General features: G+C 39.8%; 1 protein-coding gene across 1 annotated transcript; it reads right to left on the bottom strand.

Annotated features, from left to right (window-relative positions):
- Positions 1-314: 314 nt before the first annotated feature.
- Positions 315-20,630, bottom strand: DNAJC25 (DnaJ heat shock protein family (Hsp40) member C25). The gene is given in 4 exon segments (NM_001204972.2): positions 315-1,573; positions 4,779-5,249; positions 7,443-7,595; positions 20,239-20,630. Coding segments are annotated over 4 exon segments (1,083 nt in total). The 5' UTR covers positions 20,575-20,630; the 3' UTR covers positions 315-1,450.
- Positions 20,631-22,019: the final 1,389 nt, after the last annotated feature.

The raw sequence follows: 22,019 nt of genomic DNA, 5'->3' as shown, positions 1-22,019 counted from the left end.
TCATCTAAAGTTTACAAAAATATAAATAATTTTAGAGCTGCAAAAGGGCCCTAGTGATAATCTGGTCAGACTCTTCCCCAAGTTTATAATTGAGCCAACTGAAGTCCTCGAAGATTAACTACTTTGCCTCAGGTCTTTGTCTACGTTAGCAAGAGCCTTCCCGCTTTGTCTCACATTGACTGGGGCTAAGCTCTCAAAACAACTAGCTTACTTTAGCTAGAAACAGACTCTGCATATCAACTATGCTATACTACTGTTTAAAAATTATATAAAAGCAATTTTAATTTTTCACTTAAAATGTCATACCAACAAACTTGTGATATATTGTAACCATTTTATTAATATGAAGCAATGGGATAAATCCTTTAACAGGGGTACTGATTTACTACCGTGAATATGTACCGACACTTTGGTGCAGTATCATGCCTGATTCAGTCAAATAATGAGTTATTTACTTGCATTGCCACACATGAAAAACACTTACATTTCATTGGTTGATAGAAGAGCACACAGCCATGTACCTCGTTTCTGGTTTAAATGCATAGAAATGTTCTCATGTACAATGGATTTTTCACCACTCAAGGACTTCATAATAGATGAACAACTTTTCAATACACTATTTCTGCCTTGCTATTTTTTTTTTTTTTTAAGTGAAGAGAGAGGGGAAAAAACCAATACTGTGGTACAAAAGACCTTTTTACAAGGTCCTTTCTGGAGAAATGTTGAGAATACAGTTATAGTCCTATAATGAGACTATAATCAAGATCATCCTACAAGGACGTGAGGGTAGACTCACTCTCCTGGAGAGTTTCTGATCTTATTAAGACTATTATATTTGACTGGCTTTAAAAACAAAGAATATTATAATGAATGGTGGGGGGGTATTCTAGCAGAAGACTTTCCTAGAGAGGTTATTCTGAACGTATTTCAATCCTATAATGACTGTAATGAAAACGACATGTTAGGTCATTCTACTGAAGAAGTTTGTGTCCAGAAAAACACTCATGATAATATAATTAAACGCTGTTTTTGGTGTTTTGTGAAAATACAGAGGCCATGAAAGCAGAAAAATGTAGCACTATTACAAAGAGTAAGGAAACATTCTCGAAGAATAAACACATAACACATAAAATTTTTAAATGGTATCTAATAAATTTTCATGTCAAATCTTTTAACTAAACATATAAAAATTTTAAATGGCAACTAATAAATCTTCATGTGAAATCTTTTAACAAAATCCACAAATAGATTATAAAAATTGAACAATCATAAATGTCTAATGTATAAAGTTTTAAGGGAAGGTTTAAATTTCGACATTATTCTGTTTAATCAAATACTTGAGGAAATTTAGTTACTGCTGAGCAGCAGTCAATTGATACGTTTCTAAAATAATTCAGTTATGAAAATAATATCACAATTAAGGTTTGGCGTAGTAGCATTCCATCAATCTTCAGTCATCCACAAATGTTAACCGCCCAGGCCCTTCATTCTTCATCCATCTCCTGTATCTCTTCCATCTGGGGTCATTTGCCAACTTTTTCTTTAATTCTTCCTCTTGTTCTTGCTTGTAGACCTGTAAGTATAAATAACTAGATGACTTCACAATCCAAAGAGAAACATTTGCCATTAGCTTTATGGCATATTTACATTTTTCAAATATAAAGTTAGGTTAAAAGTTTCCAGTGAATGTATTGATAACCATTCACCTAAAAATACTAAACAATTAAGCATTTTATTTATTTATTTATTTATTTATTTGCAATTAACCATTTTAACATTCAGTGTTAAACATGAAAGAACAACCTGTATAAGAACTAGTAATTTTGGGGCCGGGCATGGTGGCTCATGCCTGTAATCCCAGCACAATGGGAGGCCGAGGCGGGTGGATCACCTGAGGTCAGGAGTTCAAAACCAGCCTGACCAACATGGTGAAACCCCCGTCTCTACTGAAAAAAAATAGAAAAAATTAGCCAGGCGTAGTGGCACATGCCTATAATCCCAGCTACTTGGGAGGCTGAGGCAGGAGAACTGCTTGAACCTGGGAGGCGGAGGTTGCAGAGAGCTGAGATCATGCCATTGCACTCCAGCCTGGGCAACAAGAGTGAAACTCCATCTCAAATTAAAAAAAAGAGAACTAGTAATTTTTTTTTTTTTTTTTTTTTTTTTTTTTTGAGACAGGGTCTCTCTTGGTTGCCTAGGCTGGAGTGCAGTGGTGCGATCTCAGCTCACTGCAATCTCTGCCTCCTGGGTTCAAGCAATTCTCCTGTCTCAGCATCCCTAGCTGGGACTACAGGAGCATGCCACCACGCCTGGCTAATTTTTTTGTATTTTTTTTTTTTAGGAGAGATGGGGTCTCACCATGTTGGCCAGGCTGGTCTCGAACTCCTGGCCTCAAGTGATCCACCTACCTCGGCCTCCCAAAGTGTCGGGATTACAGGTGTGAGCCACTGCGCCCTGCCTAGAACTAGTAATTTTTTGTCACTGATTTCTGTAACCTAGGAATACATTCCTTTCCTCAATGAAAATTGACTGAGTTTAAAGGGCTTAACATTTCCTCTCTACAACTAATGTCTAATATTAAATAATCAAAACTTTATTTTTTTAATATAGTCCTTTGTAAATTTAACTGATGACTTTCAGATTTGGTGATCTTAACCAAGGAACAAAATGACCTTACATACATGTTTATCTCCAAACTGAACTTACATCTACTTTCATCTAAAGATAATTATGAATTTTTCATTTTTTTAAAATTAAAGTTTCCAAGGAAGGTTAAATAAACCACAGAGTTAAAACTTGTGAGAACAGAGAACATCTGCATTTCTGCAACTTTTTTTTTTTTTTTTTTTGAGATGGGGTCTCACTCTGTCACCCAGGCTGGAATACAGTGGCACAATCTTGGCTCACTGTAACCTCCGAGTATCTAGGACCACAGGTACCACCACGCCCAGTTAATTTTTTGTATTTTTTTGGTAGAGACAGGGTTTCGCCATGCTGCCCAGGCTGGTCTCAAACTCCTGAGCTCAAGCAATCTGCCTGCCTGGGCCTCCCAAAGTGCTGGGATTACAGGCATGAGCCACCGCACCCAGCCTGCAATTCTGTAACTTTTAATGCATGTCAACTAAAGCAAAATGAACAACCTGTCTTAGCCAGTTTCATAGCCACATCAAATTTTGGAAAGAAATTATTTTACTTCCAAATATTAGGAAGTAAAGACTAAGACAACTTCATAGGATAACATATAATTCACTCCACAATAGCACCCTAAGAAAGACACAGTTTTGCAGATTGAGCTGCTTTACCTTCTTAAAAAAGAGAACTTTTAAACTTTTAACCTACTTAAAAGAACAAGCTTTTCAAATAGTTTAGGAGCTAACTGGTATGCTGTAGCTAAATAACTTTTTTTTTTTTTTTTTTTTTTTTTGAGATAGAGTCTCACTCTGTTGCCCAGGCCAGAGTGCAGTGGTACAATCTTGGCTCACTGCAACCTCTGCCTCCCTGGCTCAACTGATTCTCCTGCCTCAGCCTCCCAAGTAGCTAGGATTACATGCATGCACCACCATACCCAGCTAATTTTTTTGTATTTTGAGACAGGGTTTCACTATGTTGGCCAGGCTGCTCTTGAACTCCTGACCTCAAGTGATCCGCCTGCCTCGGCCTCCCAAAGTGCTGGGATTACAAGCGTGAGCCACCACACCCAGCCCTAAATAACATTTTTATTTTATTTATGAACAGGTATACTTGGTAAAACATCGGGCAATTCACAGTAAGTTAATTTACATAAATATAATTCAGACCAAAATTTTAATTTCAGTGAAATCTATTTAGGACATCACATACAAAATGAAATGACTATGAAACTAAAAAAACTAATGTATCCAGATTTCTTAAGCAGGATTTGGCTGGGTGCAGTGGCTGATGCCTGTAATCCCAGCACTCTAGGAGGCCAAGGTGGGCAGATTGCTTGAGCTCAGGAGTTTGAGACCATCCTAGACAACATGGCAAAACCCCAAAACTATATGATAAAAATAAGAAAAAAACCAAAAAGGTTTCACTGTGCTCTATTCTTATACTCAACATAATAGCCAATTAATTTTATCCTGAATCTAAAACAGTATCATTATGATAATGAGACTGCTAATCCTTTTAACATGATGGCTAGGTAGCTGATCACCTCAAAGTAATTTTTGTAGGTGGCAACTGTAGCATGAAGCATTTATTAAAATGCCTGAAAGTTTAGAGGCATTACAGTAATTCAATTTAATTTAAAAGCAAAGCAAAAGTAACTTTCTATAGATGTCAGTTATTACTCAGAAGATCTTGTGCACAATTATTTTGAAATGAAGTCATCTCAACAAAATTTCCACCTCTTACTCTCTGTTTTGTTTTTTTTTTTAGTCTCTGTGGCTAGGTTTACAGGATTAGAAGAAAACCTGGGGAGGGTCAAATTTTAGTGCAGTTACCCAAAAGTTGTTGTAACACCCTTGCAAACATGCATATATCATTCCAATGCAGTTTAACATTCTTAAAACGTTTTCAGAATTTGTCAATTAAAGTATTTTAAGTTCATCCTCTAAAAAGAGAAATTACAGGTTAAAAACCCACCATCTCACTACCAAATAGAGTCCTACTTTCAATAAAAGTAAGATCTTTACTAATTGTTTAACTCTAGGATTTCAGAAATGTGAGCACACTTCTGTGATCCCTCATTATAATACACCTGATTTCAACTTGGGTCAGGTGGATGACACTTAAATCACAGCAGGGTGACTACTCACCTCATAATTCTCCTTGATCCAGAGCTCTCGTTTAAGAAAAGTTTCTTTCTGATGTTCTTCTAGACTATCAAATTGAGACTTTGACATCTTCATAGATTTACGTATAATGTATAATCTCTCTTCCTCTCCATATTCTTTGCCTTTGATGTTAAAATTATAGATCCACCGGCAATACCAAACTATGTATGAGCATAGATGAAAAGGAGCTAAGATAATTTGAAACAGGAGAAGATCACAGATTTGGGGTTTCTGATAGCCCCCCTTTATATCTATTTTACTTTTTATAATGTTCTTTATGATGTTCTCCTCCTCGTCACGAATTTCTTCTTTGGACTTTTTGTTTTTGCCTTTTTCTTTGGCTTTTTTGAGCAGTCCCTGCTGCTTGGCAATCTCTGTAGCTTGGATACGGTACTTGGGCACTGTGGCTAGGTAGCTGATTGCCTTATTGTAGCTATTCCACCAGCTGAAAAACTAGAATAATTAACAGAGAACAATGAGTCATTTTCATTACCCAAATTCATCTAAATTAAAGGAATGATAGAGTCTCAGTGAATACCATCTCCCAAGAAACCATTACAATTAAAAATAGAGATCTCAAAGATCTTACTTTGTAAGTAAAATATACAACTGAAGGAAGCCCATGAGTACACAGGATCTGAAGGCTGGGTAAGTAAGGTAAACTCTGAGCTGAGCCAAAAATCACTGATGCAGTCAGGAGATACCCAAGATCAAAGGCTAATCAATGTATCATACCACACCTGTGGTTCGTATCTTTACCATTTGGCTCTTCCCTAAATCACTTTAAAAAAAATTTTTTTTTTTTTTTAAACAGCAACCTACTTACTAGAGAAAGAGTTAAATGGCAAAATCTAGCTGGTGAGGAATTTGTTTTAAAAAACTCATAGGGTATAGACTCGGGCAACTATATTCATTCCCATCTCTTTCCCTAAGCCATCTGCATGTATCACAGTGGCACTCATCCTATTCTGATGAGAGATTCAAATATGGTTGAACTCTACCTATTTGGACAGGAAAACGTTAACTTACTTCATAAATACATTCAACCATAAAGCGTTTGTCAGAAAATACCCTGCTCCTCACATAGTACCTCCATAAATTTCAGCTCCTGTTTAACTGAATGAATATAGCAGACATACAAATAATACCCTGCAATAGTAGCAATCTATTACTATTTATTAAAAAGTTACTACAGTATTATATTGTTTAAAACAAAAAAGTAAAATTATCCCTGCTCTCCCCTTTGAAAGGGTAAATCATTCTACAAATGCTGACACATTTTAAATACACCACCTTAGTTTCCAATATAGTTTTTATTCATAAAAATTGAATGTCGGCCAAGTGCAGGGGCTCATGCCTGTAATCCCAGCACTTTGAGAGGCTGCGGTGAGTGGATTGCTTGAGCCCAGGAGCTCAAGACCAGCCTGGACAACATGGCAAAACCATGTCTCTACCAAAAAAAAAAAAAATTAGCCAGGTGTGCTGGCACATGCCGGTAGTCCCAGCTATTCAGGAGGCTGAGGTGGGAGGATCACCTGAGCCCAAGAAGTCGAGGCTACAGTGAGCCATGATCACTCCACTGCACTCCAGTCTGGGTGACAGAGTGAGACTCCATCTCTAAAAAAAAATAACACTGAATATCATGTCGTTTCTGGGAATGAAACTGGAGAAGTAATTTTCAAACAAGCAGATTGCTTCATTCTAGTCATTTGACTTGTTCATTTCCTCTAAAGGAGCATGTGATATGCATGGCCAGTTTAATAACAGGGAAAACTTATTTCAGGCAAAAGTTAAATTTTTGTGACACTTTATAACATAAAAAGTTCCTGGCTGGGCGCACTGGCTCACGCCTGTAATTCCAGCACTTTGGGAGGCTGAGGCAGGAGGATCACGAGGTCAGGAGTTCGAGACCATCCTGGCCAACATGGTGAAACCCCATCTCTACTAAAATAATAAAAAGCTAGCCGGGTGTGGTGGTGCGTGCCTGTAGTCCCAGCTACTCAGGAGGCTGAGGCAGGGGAATCGCTTGAACCCAGGAGGCGGAGGTTGCAGTGAGCCAAGATCGCGCCACTGTACTCCAGCCTGGCAACAGAGCAAGACTCTGTCTCAAAACAAAAACAGAAACAAAAAGTTCCTATGCCTCTTTTAATCTATTTCAGTGGTTTTCAACCTGAGCAGAAGCACCCTTAAAGGGGCACACACAAATGCATGGGACATTTCTGGTTGTTACAATAACAATGGCAAGCACTATTGGCATTTGGTGACTGGAGCCAGGACTTGTTAGGCCACATTAAAGAATTCAGATTTCTCCCAAGTTTAATGAGAAGTCACTGAAAAGTCCTACAAAGGTAAATGATATGAATTAGCTGACGTTCACTCTGACTATTATGTAGAAAATACTCCAGAGGGAGCAATGAAAAAGGCTCTGGATTTTTGAGGGGTTGTTTTGTAGTAACAATGACATTCTTCAACAATTTCTTAGATTTGCCACTGAAAAAGATTCCAATACTTCCAATGAATAAAACAGATCTCAATGAGAAGCAAAATTTTACAAGAAGATACTCGCAGTTAGGTTTTAATGACTAGCACTAGGCAATGTGCACTCAATGCACATAAATATAGATAAAAATATCCACTGATACATACCTGAAACACCGAAATAGCACACACGCTGACCAAAATCACGACTCTAACATCCACCTTAGGGGCCAAGCGCCTGCTATAGTAGTGGTAGTAATGGCTGTAGTACTCTTCTGGATGATCCAGCATGTAATCATAATCTTTTCGTGTTTCTTCATCCTGTAAAATGACAAGATATCCAAATTCATAGGACAGTCCATTAAATGGCCTTAGTTTATAATCTGTTAAATCACATATAGAATTGTATAATTATGTAAGATTAATCTGAGTAAAAATACCAAAATTGTCAAAATCAAAAACTTTCCCATTACTCTTCAAAGCCATGTAAATTTCCAGAACTTCAATATTAGATATAAAAGCATAATAAAAATATTTCTCTAAGTTCTTGAGTATTGTTAGTCCTCCTGGAAAAATAAAAACACTTTAATAACAATTAACCATTCAGCCTTTTTAGCTAATGCTTGGTGCTAATAAAAGCCTGTTCACAACTACTCTTAACCGCTGATTTTTTTAAAAAATGCTTATTTCTTGTATATATTCACAATCACGTCGTCCCAGCCTTGTATAGATAGTTTTCTGCTAAAAGCAATGATTAGGACAGCAAAAAGTAGGTGAAGCCAGCCTGTGCCTACAAAACTGAATTATGCCCATCCCAAAGAAACACTGAGACACCCATGCAGCCCAATGGTCAAAGTCTAGCTTTGTGACCTTAGATAAAATATTTAGCCTCTCTGAGCCGCCTCCTTCTTCATTTACAAAGAGAGCTAACAATCTCTGCTGTACGATTTTTACATGGTTGTTGTGAATATCAAATAATAAACATTATACAAAAACATGTAGTACTTCATCATTATAATATGTTGTCCTGCCCATATATGTTACAAATATGTCCAGCCCATACATGTTACAATGAGGTAACATACAGATAACAGGTTAACATATAGATCTTTCTTACCAATACAAACTCCTTGAAAGAATTACAGCATTCCAAAATGCTGCTCTGTATGTTCACAGATAAAACATTTAAAAAAAAGTATTCTCTGATTCTAATCAATTTCTAACAGGGATAAATGCCAATGTTGTACTGAGTTATGAAGGTTGCAGAGTTATTAAACCAGGTCACTATTTGCTCTTTATCTCACAGGAAACCTATTATATTTTCCAACTTGCCCCATTTAAAAAAAAAAAATTAACGATAAAAACTATTATAAAATCAAAACAAATTCTTTAATCTCTATACATGAGTATAATAAAAACCATTACAAAAACAAAAGTCTGTTTTTCCAGGTGTGGTGATTCATGCCTGTAATCCCGGCACTTTGGGAGGCCAAGGCGGGAGGATTGCTTGAGTCCAGGAGTTTAAGATCAGCCTGGGCAGCATAGTGAGACCTCATCTTTACAAAAACTAAAAAAAATTCTATTTGTGCAGGGCATGGTGGCATGTGCCTGTAGTCCCAGCTTCCCAGGATGTTCCCCAGGTGGGAAATCACTTATGTGATCATGCCATCACACTCCAGTCTGGGCAAGAGAGCAAGAACCTGTCTCCAAAAAAAAAAAGTCTTTTTTTATCTTAGAGGAATGAATTATTCAACATTTATCAAGTTGTAGACTCCTAGCTAAAGGCATTTCAAAATCTAAACTTAGTGCCTTGCTACTGCAGACAGATTCTCTGGGGTCTGTTCAGGACCACTTTCTGAGTCCTCCAACATGTAGTTTTTTAGATTTAAAGTAAGAAATTTGCTAATGACAAAATCTTCCTTGTATCCATTAAAATCACTATGTATTTTCTATCAAGAATTTTGGGCCAGGCACAGGTGCTCACGCCTGTAATCCCGGCACTTTGGGAGGCCAAGGCAGGCAGGTAACTTGAGGTCAGGAGTTTGAGACCAGCCTGGCCAACATGGCAAAATCCCATTTCTACTGAAAATACAAAAATTAGCCAGTAGTGGTGGCTTGCGCTTGTAATCCCAGCTACTCGGGAGGCTGAAGCAAGAGAATCGCTTGACCCTGGGAGGCGGAGGTTGCAGTGAGCCCAGACTGTACCACTGCACTCCAGCCTGGGCGAGAGAGCGAAACTCTGTCTCCAAAAAAAAAAAAAAAATTTTCAATTTGTGTGAGATCATTCTCAGTAAGTTCTCCTATATTCATTATATTCAAAAAATTTCTTACCTCTCACCAGTATATGAAACGATGTAAACTAGTAGCTAGCTTAATTAGATATGAATATATTTATATGGAGGGCCACTATGAAAACTGTCAGTTACACAAGGAGGTGTGAGCTCAAGCTAGTATTATTTTCAGATTCACTCCTTGTATGTTCTCTTCAGTCAAAAAGGATTTTCTTGTGGCAGCTGCTATATGCTTCAACTGTCAATCCGTGACTCCTCCTTTAAGTCATCATCCTATTTCAGAGCTTCTAACCTAGAAAGGGTAAACCTGTATAAGTGTCACACAGACAGCCCTGAAGACTAAAGCCTGTGTCTCTTCATGTGTCTCCTTTTGAGTACCTCAAGAAATCATCTGAGAATTTTCCCATTCTCCCTCTGCTTTGTGGGCTAATTTTATAGAAATGCCCTGTTTTGGAGCCTTGAATCCTTGACTTTAACTAGGCGTCCCAATCATGACAGATGCCTTTTGAAATGTATTTCTTCAAGTGCAATTCTTCTTGCTACAACTAGATTACATGTAGCTTTTAAACGAAATGCCACGCGGAGAGCAGACTCCTATGAGCCTCATTGTCTCTGCGCAGCCCTTTGCCCCGGCTGTCTGCACTCCTCCTGGTTGAAGTATATGGAGTAAGGTCTTGGAGTGTCGTTGAAATCTGGTAAGTGGACATCATGTGTCCAATGACTATCTTCTCTCTTTGTTCTCTTATCTCTGTTCTACAGAACATAGATATCATCCCTCTTCAAACATTTCACTCAGATCTTTCACCAGGGTCACCATTTTCTCACTGGTTTCTAGATTATTGACTTTACCAAGTCCTGAACTCCTTTAACACAATGGTTAACTAATGCTTCGACACAAGCAACTCCAAAATTTATACCTTGTGTCTGGCCTCTCTACTGCAAGCAGAGCCTGTGGAATCTGTTCAAGGTCCCCTAATGGAATCCTCAAACTACCAAATTCCTGCAAGACATCTCAGGGTCAAGTCTGACTTCTCTTTGGATGGTTTTCTTTTCTTTAGGGTCACCACAAATTTATGACCCTGTTTTGGCCATGATTAGACTAAAAAGTTGGCCACTTCCTTGTTACAGCATTTATTCAATTTATTGTATCTCCATTCTAGGGCTTAAAGCTTTCTCTCCAAAATGAAGAAAATGATCAGTTTTCATGCATACTGATGATGATCAGTGAGGCATGCATACACTTTAGAATCAAGGGCAGCACAAATTGGTAAAACTTAGGAGTTCTCAACAGCCTAAGTCAAAATTCTGCTCTTTAGTAACCTACAAAGTTTAGAATCAACCTAGTAAGAACAAGAGGATACCAAGAATATTAGCAAACAAAAGACATAATAAGAAGGACCATCTTTCTTTCTGGGACTCAAGTAGAAAGCTAAGGTACATTCTTATTTTTTTCGTACTCATCTTGAACTAAGGCAGCCGCACAATTTTTTTTTTTTTTTTTTTAATCTCCAATGCTTTCCCATGGCCAAAGATAAAATTTTCTTTGCATGCCACCAGGCCTTCACAACTGGTCCAAACTTACCTACCTAGCAACATCCCTTATCACTTTCCCCTCTTTTACCCATAGCAAACATTCAGACAGCAATTTCTGGAATTTGGTGTGTTATTCCAACACAACGTTCCTTTTCATACCTACATCTTCAAGCATATATTTCTCTCTAATTTGAACCTCATGAGTCCTATTAATCCTTTAGAATGTAAACATTACTGCCCCAGACAGTTAGATCGTTCTTATTACACTTGGTACCTATTTATTATAGCACTTATCACATTGTAATCATCAGTTTTTTCTTTTCTTAGAATGAGAATTTCTGGAAAGTAGGTAGGGTAACTCCAAGGCCTAGTACAGTGCCTGGCATTCAGTAAACATTATTTCAAAAATGAGTGAACTTTTGTGAAGGTTTTTCCTTGCAATATGCATCTCTCCACTACATAGGTCTCCATCTCACCAGCAAGGCTGGATGGGTGGCGATGTCATAAAAACTTCAGTTTGGCAGAAGTGACTGCTTGAATTCATAGTTTATGAAAATATGCTACTGTGGCTAACATAGCTTAAACCTTAAAACAGTTTAATATCTTACCTTTCAATAAGGTAGTACTTTTTCTTTCAGCAATTTTGTGGATCTTAAGGTCCCAGGGTCTGGAGATTCCAACTTCTTTCCAAAACCAAAACTTTTATACTTGTTTCTTCCTCCTGTCTGTCCTGAGCCTTGACAAGCAGGGCAATAAGCTCCTTGCTTCTAATCTCTACAGGAATAACTGTAGTGCTTCTGCTGGTGTCCATTCCACTCCCAATCCTCTTGGGCATATGCAGGAGGACTGGAACATAACCACCAATATCTAGATCAAAAGTGAACAAGAGGAAACCCACAAGCAAAGAAAGCACTGAATCCTTCCTTCTCTTAAAGGGTCATCCCCCCTCCCCAGAGGCAAAAATATATTATGTTCCTGTCCTTGAAGGAAATCACGAATTGTTTGATCTCAGTACATAAATTGCAATAATTTGATATTGCAGCTAGTTTTGCATTTAAAACTTTCTATTACACAGAGTATAAAAACCATTTTTGGGGTGGTGAAGGTCAGGAATCAATGATATATGAAAATGTATTACTGTATTCACTCAGTATATATTAATCTTATTTTTTTTTAAATCCATACACACACACCCATACACACACATGCACAAATGATCCTTCAAAAAAAAAAAAAAACAACCTCTGGTCTAAATTTTTTTTCCAGGCCATTATATCCTATAAAAGAGGGAGAAAATTAACTGCTACCCATTTCATTTTTTTTCTTGTTTCCTGCCCACTAGTCACTAGTGCAACTTATCTTCTTCTCTATCTTCTCTTCTCATTCTGCACATAGTCTCAAAAACTTCCATGATTTGGAATATTACCTACATACTAATAACGCTTGTAACTGTTTTTCTTGCCTCCTCCTATTCTCAACTATGTCCTGAACATTTTCTAAATGCAACATAAATATCTCAAACTCAACATGCTCAAAAACCAATCTATCCCTCTGTGTATCAGTTAATACTATCAGCATCTACTTGGTCACTTGAGCTTTTAAAAACCTTAGTTGTTTTCATTTCAAAAATGATGATGCAGGGCATTAGGCCTTGTATTGAGCAAAAAAAGAGAATAAAAACACAAGACAAGGCCGTGGCCTCAAGAACCTCCATCTAGAAGAAGAATCTAGCAAGCAAGAAAAAGCACAACTGAGTGTGCTGAGGAACAAGGGGCTGACTGTCTAAAAACACTAGCAATGGGATTCACAGCAGAAGCGAAATGGGGGCTAGATCTCGGAAACAAGTAAGGTATAATGAAACTTGTTCCAGGCAAAGGAAATAGCAAGTGTTAAGGGTATAAAGTATCAAAAAATACCACGGATTCAGGGAAGCTTGAGCATTGGGGAAATTTAGGAAGAGAGGAGTAGTAAACACAGCTAGGAAGGCAAGTTTGGATAAGAACTGTTGAGGGTCTTGTATGCTGCACCAAAGAGTTAGGATGTTATCATCTGTGCTATTCAAAAACAAAAGTGTTTCCAAGTATGAGAATAATAGCATTGTATAGAAGTATATATTTCTGAAAGACAATTCTGGCAGTATTGCAAAAAGTGGAATGAGGGAGAAACAGATTTTAGCAGCTAAGAAAAAGAATAGGACTTGGTAAGTAAAGGGGTACACAAGAATCAAAGGAGATGTTGAACATGATACCAAAGTTTTTAATTAGAGTTACTACGTAGACAATGTTACTCACTAAGATAATGAATACAGGAAAAAACCAGGAAGTTTGGAGAAGATGCAAGGAAAAATTGTGGAAGATTTTGAACTAGGAAGAAAAAAAATTACTAGATATCCTTTCAATTTCTGGAGCCTCAAGGATTACCTATTCCTGCAGAGGAGTGCACCTTTGTCTTTGACTAACCTATTTTAACTCTAGAGACAGAAGTAACTTGTAGAAAACTGGAAATAATGCAAATGACTCCTATTCACAGAAAGACAAATTATGTCCATGGAATGCAACACATTATTGCCTGGTAGGTATTTTCCAGTTTTATAGGCATTTTAGCATTCCCTATCTGATTAAAAATGTTGGCACTTTTTCTCTTTCAACTAGTTTTAGTATCTTACTGGTTCCCTCATTGATTAATATGTTAAATAAAATCTATGACACATGTTCATTCTGTATTTGTGAGAGTCATAATTATATCTTCTTTTGAAGTTTATGCTTTCACAAAGATAAGATTGATTTCAGACATGTTTAATTGCGAGTACCTGTGCTACAGAGGAGAGGCAGCTGAAAATATGAGCCTGGAGAACATGCAGGTTTTAGAGCTGTCAGCTTAAAAGCAGTGGCTTAGGTCAAGGATACAGTTGAGTTTCATCGGAAGAGCTTAGAAAATAAAAAAGAAAAGAGTACACAAAAGAGAACTCAACCGAATAGCAATGCTTAAGGGGTAGGTAGTAGAAAAGACGATAAAGACTGAAAAGAAATGGCGAGGACAGGAGAAACAGACAAAGATTACATCAAGGAAGTCAGGGAAGAACACCTTAAAGAACAAAATGGTCAACACTATCACATGACACAAAGTTCCAGGAGGAAGAAATGAAGAGCAGTCAATCTAATCAGATCTGGCGAGTAGAGCGTCACTGTTCACCTTAACAAGAACAGTTCCAACACATGTGCTGCTGCACACGCCCGTCTATGACAGCTTGAATGAAACGGAGATGAGAAAGTAAAGACAGTGAACAGCAAATAAAGGAAAAATGTAAGTATAGTTTTAAAAGAAGTAAAATGAAGCGAAAGGAATGGGAAATGAACCAAGTAGATTTTCAAGTTGCCAAAGAGGAATGACAGAAGAAGATTCAGAAGAATGACAGAAGAGGGATTCCAGAAGAAGACAGTGTAAGTAAAATGAGTTCAGTCAAGAATACCTTTTTGCCCTCCCCAAACCATTCTCAAAATTGCTCCCGGAGTTTTCTTCCTAAAACAAACATAAGATTGTGTCATTTCTCCACTTTAAAACTTCTGGTAACTATTCAATACATAAAGTTCCGATTCCTGAACACAACTTGAGTGGTCCTTCATCATCTGATCCCAAACTATGTTCCAGTATCCTGCAACATTCCCCCTCCGATGGCACCTCGCAGGCTCCCAACCTAGAAATAGCAGATCCCCTAAAGTCCATGAAAAACTGTAAGGGTCTTTGCGCTCTTGTGAATATCTCAAAATGTTCCATTTACCTACGATAAATCTGTACAAGCTAAATTAAAATGTCTAGTACTCAGTTTCTGGCTAGTATTATATCAAGTCAGTAGTTTTCAGGTTGATTAAGAACTCTGATTAGTTGTTGATTACATCATGTCAGCCAGTCATGGCACCAGGATCAAACACAGCTAGTATATAATCACCCTTGGCCATAAGTAGGGAGTGACTGCTGAAATTAAGGAACCAGTAAAAACTAACATTTACAGGTTCACAGCAGAAATAGTAAATGTGGTACATACGCTACTACATCCTTTTTCTGGGGCCATGGGAACCATTACTATCAAATATGTTACTCTTTCCCACTAAACCCAGAAAAGGTCTCAAAACTCTTAAAAGGTAAGAGTTTTGTTCCAGGTAATCATGACCAATCAGGGTTGGCATATGAAATGAAAACTATATGCCATTTGTGGACTATAAGTTAACTTAATTTGGTTGTTTATCAGCATCACACCTATAATAGAAATTTATATAATTTTAGGGTTCGGTGCATGTGCCAGTAATCGCAGCTATTTGGGAGACTGAGGCAGGAGGACTGCTTGAGCATAGGATTTCAAGACCAGCCTGGGCAACACAGTGAGACCCTGTCTCAAAAAAGAAAGCAATTTATATAATTTTTAAATATTTTTATGATTATTCAATTACTATGAATGACTGATTAAATACAATCTGGGTAATGCTGAAAAAGAATAGTAATTCATGCAGTTCATTTTTTCCCCAAAACAGAGTCCCGGAGACAAATACGCTAAAACTGATCCTTGGTGGAGAAAATGCTCATTACTATAATACCTCATGAAACTACATCTCATTCCTGGAACAAGCCTTGCACACTCATGACTCTATGTTTCTGTTGATCAAGTTTCCCCTCTACCAGAAATGTCCTTTCACCATCAACCTTGGTGACTTTGTTCCTGATCAACTCAAAGGGTACATTCTTCTCTAATCCAAGAAGACATAATCACTTTCTCTCAGCACAGCAATATAATCTGCACAGACTTGTATTATATAACTTAAATAATAACTGAACAATAAGTATCTGTCTCCCTTGTTATTAAAAACTTTAAGTCAGAAACTGTGTCTTTTCCTTTGTTATGGTCTCCTCCAAGCGCCTATGTCAGTCTCAGTTAAAGAAGGGGTTGAGTAAGAGAATATAAGGAATGAACAATAAACAGAAACGTAACAGGGCAGGGAGTTCAGAATCGTTTTTTGCTAAATTCTTCCTAAGTGCTAAAGCCCTGCCACATCAGACTGGTAAAAGGAAACTGAAGTGTTGTTGTAATGCTTCCCTTCCAAGACAAGTCTGGAGTAGAATGCTCTCTCTACACATCCTTTCAACTTATCAAATAGCCTTCACCTTCATGCCAGAAATACTCCCAAGACCTTTTCTAGGCTCTTTTCTTGTGATCCTGCAAAATGCCATCAAATTCTACGCTTTTGCATTTTTTTACCAATCATAGTTTTTCTAAGTGCATCCTTTCAAGTTGTTCTCTCATCTGCTTATTTCTATGCCATTTCTCATATTTCATGTATTATCCAATTTTTATCTACATTCAAAAATTATCATTCTCACTTAAAAACCCTCAGAACATTAAAAGTAGAAGTGCAATTTTTCTCTCATGCAGGAATTTTTCACTCAGAACCGTCCAATTTACTTATCTATACCACTCTTTAAAACTGCAATTAATTTGAGTGAAATGGCAAAGGGCGTTGCACATACCAATGTCAAAATGCCAGAAATCCACTTTCCATTTCCATTCTATCTGAATGTCTCCAGATAAGAGTTTTTATAACATTAATGCTCTGATGTGCCAGACACTGTGCTAGGTGCTATGGATATATGCACAAAAAATGAGGAGCATGGTTTAGTAGGAAAGAGAGACCTACTCAGTACTTACAATGCAGTGTGATAAGTGCTATAGCCACTTTAAAAACATGTAAGTGGGACCAGATTATTCTATCTCATGAGATCCAGTGTTGACACAGAGGGTAAGTGTCCATTTGTTTAACTTCCAAAGTCCATAAACTCCCTAAATCCCCAAAAGTCAAACACACTAAATACTACTGCATGGTCTTAGTTTATAAAGCAGTGTGTGAAATCATAATGGTTTGAAGTTTTGCTGAGATCTGGAACTGTAATTTATTTGGGAATCTGAACTAAGCATGACTTGGTGAAAGCATGAGGCCAATGCCTTTGCCTTCCATTATTACCCACACTTCTTTTTTTTGGTTTTCCTCCATTTCTCCATGCACAGGTAAAATCTTTTTGCTAAAATAGTGATGACCAAATGTCATATCTTCTTGTCTTACCAACTGTATTTAAGTCATGTTAGTGTACTTATTTTTTAACAACCACCATCTAAAAAAAAAACAAAACCCCCTCAAAAGGGCATTTATTTGACCAAAACCACCTCAGAATCATAAATCCACTGATGTTTTACATAATTACAGTTTCCATTTTGGTGATGTATTTATTATCAACATTCAGAGATAGGCTTCTGCATCCCGTTTTTATTCCAGAGCCACTGGAACTCAATTTCTCCCACTATCCTATCTGATCTGCTCTTAGCAAACGCCACCTGGACCTTTTACCCTTCACAAACCCTTTTTACAGCCAGAGGATGCAATCCAAACAAAACAGCCATTACATCTCCATTGCCTCAAAGGATAATACGGAAGGCTGAAGCCCTCCAAATTGGATGACCTCAGTTCATTAAAACCTTGCATTACCCAGAAAACATATTCTTTGGCAACTTCCTCACAATTCTCCGTTATGACAGAAATTAAAGCAGACCACCCTGTAATAATTGCTGCCACACACGGCAAGTCAAAGTCCTTATCCTTATTCCAAAAGAGAGCATCTTCAATGAGGTAAATAGTTCTTGGAGGTGCTCCACTTGGAAGATGAATACATGTTCATCTCTATAAATTTAAAATGCAAGTTTTCAAAGAGTTCTGCTGGGTCTGATTTTCCAGGGTCCAAAATATCTCCAGACATCCCTTTTGTCTCACAGATAATTTCCACAGTAAGACAGTGAGCATTCTGGGGGAGCTACAGAACACTCCCCTCATTCCCTCCTCCATCAGTACAACTCCACTTTTACTCCTCTGTTCCAAGATATTTGTAGCTATCAGAAACCCATCAGAGTCAAGAGTACAAGTGTTACCTACTCCAGACATACTGGTCTTTAACTGCCTAAACATTCCTTGATCTTGAGTGGATCACTTATTTTATCTAGCTTTTCATTAGCTGACAATGAGTGGTAAACTTTAGGGGTAGAAACTTTTAGAGGCAACCATACAGATTCATCAGAACAGTCCCGGGGTGGGGGGACTGATCAGTCTCTCCTGGTGGCCCTCCCAGCAGGAATCTCTACCGTCTCTATCTCTACCCTCTAATCGTGGCACTTGTTTTCAAAGTTCTTACCAACATGCTCACCATTCTCACGCCAAACCTACTCATCTCCACTCCTACAAAGCCCAGCAGAAGGCAACAGCTGGCAGTGTTTCTGCTGCCCTCTCTTCTGGAAGTTCTCCATCTTCCAGAAGATGGGTGGACACAGAGGGTAAGCGTCCACTTGTTTAACTTCCAAAGTCCATAAACTCCCTAAATACCCAAAAGTCGAACACACTAAATACTATTGCTGGTCTTAGTTTATAAAGCAGTGTGTGAAATCATAATGGGATAACTAACACACAATCCAAATATCACTATCTTTAACCTAATTATCTATATCATCCTAAAAACTACTGCATTCCTGATGCCCAACCTAAATTCAAGCACCACAACCCTATTACTATCTTGCGCCTGAAACAAATTAACATGATTAACATCCCTAATCCTATCAATTTTACTATCCCTAGTAAATCCCATTATGATTTCTCACACTGGTCCGGGGCTCCCTTATGCACCAGCAGGGCTTCTGGCTGACTACAAAGAACAGAGGTTGGAGCTTCATATGCTGAAGTGCCTTGGATGGAGAGTTCTTTCCTATTTTTTCTGGAGTCTTTTTTCCATCACTCCTTACATAATCGGCAACAAAGCCCTTTGGGGCCTCAGCACTTTCCCAGTTCCCCAGGCATCCCTCAGTTAACTGCCAATAAAAATTACAATCTCACTAACGCTAGTGAGAATTTAATGAACTAGGTAAATTTTACCTAGTTCAATTTACCTAGTTTACCTAGTTCAGGGCCCGCCCCTCCACCACTCATTTTATGACTCCAAATTATCCAAACTGCTCTGGAAGGCATGAATAAAGTTGTTAGCTCCTTGACTATTTTCAGCTCTGGAAAAACAATCTGGAAAAACAATCCAAGGTTAAATTATATCCACTCAAAGTACAACCATTAAAAGCAGGCTACCTGGCAACATGGAAAATTTTGCCTCGGGAAAAAAAAAGGCTAGAAAGAAATACTTTACAACTACAATCGCTGACGCATTAGTATGATAGGGCCCTTCAAGCAGTAATACCACGATCAAGTACGATTTATACTTCATGATGTCCTAGATGGTTTGATTTTTTGCAGTAGTAGAAGAAAACAGCACCGGGCTAAATCTCTCATCCCCACAAGACTCAATAAAACCTGTCAAATGAAATACAAATACATATTCACAAAATATTTCCTACTAGAAATTCTCAGAGTTTTGTACCCAAGTCATTAAGCACCTGTTTATGGGTCCTATGGAAAGGGGGGAGGTTCGCACACTTATCATTTAATCCCCATAATAACCCTGAGAGGAGGTATCATGGCCTTAATTTTGCATATGAAGAAACAGCTATTCCAACATAATAAGTCACTATCCAACGTCATACAGGGGTGTCACAGCAAAGAGTCACATCCAGCCTTTTGACTGGCTGTTCATTGTTCTTCTCAGTGTTTTCTTAGTTCCTTAAACCCAAACTAAGCGTCACCATTAACGTATTTCCAGAAACCAAATTTCTGTCATATCAAACTGATGCGATCACAGTTGTCACTTGATATTCGAGACTTTCCCTGTTGTGGGCTACCCCAGATCCTACTAATAATGATCACCCTGCTTTTCGAATGTGAAATGCACGTTATTAAAATATTTTCACGAAATCGTAAGATGCCCAAAGTTTTGCATAACAATGTCACAAAAAGGAAGAGGGCAAGGAGGCTAGCTGTGCCCCCCGAGGCACCGGGGGGCCGACTCGGCTCTTTCACAGGGCCACGTGGGAAACGTGAGTATCTTAAAGGTCGCGGTGTGGCTGTGCTCAGTTTCAGGGTCACAGAGGCCCACGCTCCGCGGACCGGGGTCGGAAGGCGCCGTGGGCTTCCCGCGGCCGGTCTTCGAAGCCCCTCCGCGCCCGCAGGCCTCACCTTGAGTGTCTCGTAGGCGGTTGCCACCAGCAGGAAAGCCTCCTCGGCGCTCTGCGGCGTCCGCCCGGGGCCCTCGTCGCCGGGCTGGGGCCGGTAGCGGTCGGGGTGGTAGCGCCGGGCCAGCTGGCGGTAGGCCCGCGCGATCTCCGCCTTGCCCGCCGAGCGGCTCACGCCCAGCACCTCGTAGCAGTCCCTTGTGCCGCAGTAGAGCCCCTCCACCAGGGCCCCCGCAGGCCGCACCAGCAGCAGCGCCGGCAGCAAGGGCGCCAGCAGCACCCACCAGCGCCGGCCGGCAGCCCCGGCTCCCCGGCCGGGAGAGAGCAGCGGCGCCCCCATCCCCAGCCTCGCTGGCGGCTCTGCCACCCCAGCGATTCTGCAGCACTGCGCCGCGCGCCCGGCTCGGCCGGCCTGGCCCCAGATCCACGTCAGCAGCCGGCGCCTCCGCGCAGGCGCACAGGGCGCAGCTACAGCAACTACTTCCTTCGCAACCCGTTGGTAGGGAGAAGGACGCCTCAGCCACCAGGCTGCTTCCGGTGTGTCACTGAATACCTTCCCAGTCCCGGCAGCTGAAGGATTTGTGTTTGGTCGGACCTGGGGGATGCCTCTGTCCCGGGCGCACTTAGGGGGGTGTGCGGAGCGCTTTACCTTCCACAGTGCCCGGCACACGTATCCTTTTCGACATCATCACTTGACCTGCTGCAATATGTAACCTGCCTGGCTCTCTCGCATCCCGTTATCAGCGTCAAGAAGATTTGCACGTAGGCCTTTAAAGCCAGCCGCCAGCCCCGGACGCCTTCCTCTCACTAACCCCATGCAGCCTTTCCAAACGGAAGATGAACTTAGCAATTCTAGGCGCTGCCTGTGTACTAGGTAGGGACCCTGAAAGTTCATAGCCATCTAGTTCAGTTTTTCTCAGCCTCCACACTATTGACATTTTAGACCAGATAATTCTTTCCCTTGGAGGGGCTGCCCTTTGCATTGTAAGATGTTTAGCAGCATCCCTGGCCTCTCCACACTAAATGCCAGTAGTGCCACCAACCCCAGTCATGACAATAAAAAATCTCTGTACGCGGGTCTGTGCGTCCACCTTGGGCTATGCGTTCCCGGGACAACCTGCTGGGCTGTGTCTATTTCTCATCTCAGCCCACTCCCAGGCAGCCGAGCGCCGGGGAAGCTGAGCTCGTTCTGCTTAGTGCAGTTCTACTCTCCCCGTGGCCTCCCGAATCCTGAGGGAGGATGCTGCCGGTTGTTTATGCCCGGAGGGGTTTGCCCCACCTGCGGCCTCGCTGCGGAGCACTCTGTATCTGATTCTTTTTTTTAAACAAATCAAACTTCAACATTTCATTTTTGTATCTCTTCTCAGACTCTGCATTATGTGATTGAATATTTCATTATGAAGACAAAAAAAAAACTCTCTAGATATTGCCAATCTAGAGAGGTCTGCCGGGGGTAGGGTTGCCAGAAAAAAATACAGGATGCTCAGTTACAGTTGTTGTTTTTGTCTTTGTTTTCTTTTGACACAGGGTCTCTCTTTGTCGCCTAGGCTGGAGTGCAGTGGCGCGATCATGGCTCACTGCAGCCTCAACTTTCCGGGCTCAAGTGATTCTCCCGCCTCAGCCTCCCAAGTAGCTGGGACTACAGGCACCCACCCCCATGCCTGGCTAATTTTTATTATTATTATTTTTTATAGAGACAGGGTATGGTTTTGTTGCCCAGACTGGTCCCAAAATCCTGAGATCAAGCGATCCTTCCAAAATGCTAGGATTACAGGAATGAGCCAC

The sequence above is a fragment of the Pongo abelii genome, chromosome 13, assembly GCF_028885655.2.
Source record: "Pongo abelii isolate AG06213 chromosome 13, NHGRI_mPonAbe1-v2.0_pri, whole genome shotgun sequence".
NCBI classification, from domain to species: domain Eukaryota; kingdom Metazoa; phylum Chordata; class Mammalia; order Primates; family Hominidae; genus Pongo; species Pongo abelii.
This window is presented reverse-complemented; position numbering and strand designations above follow the sequence as displayed.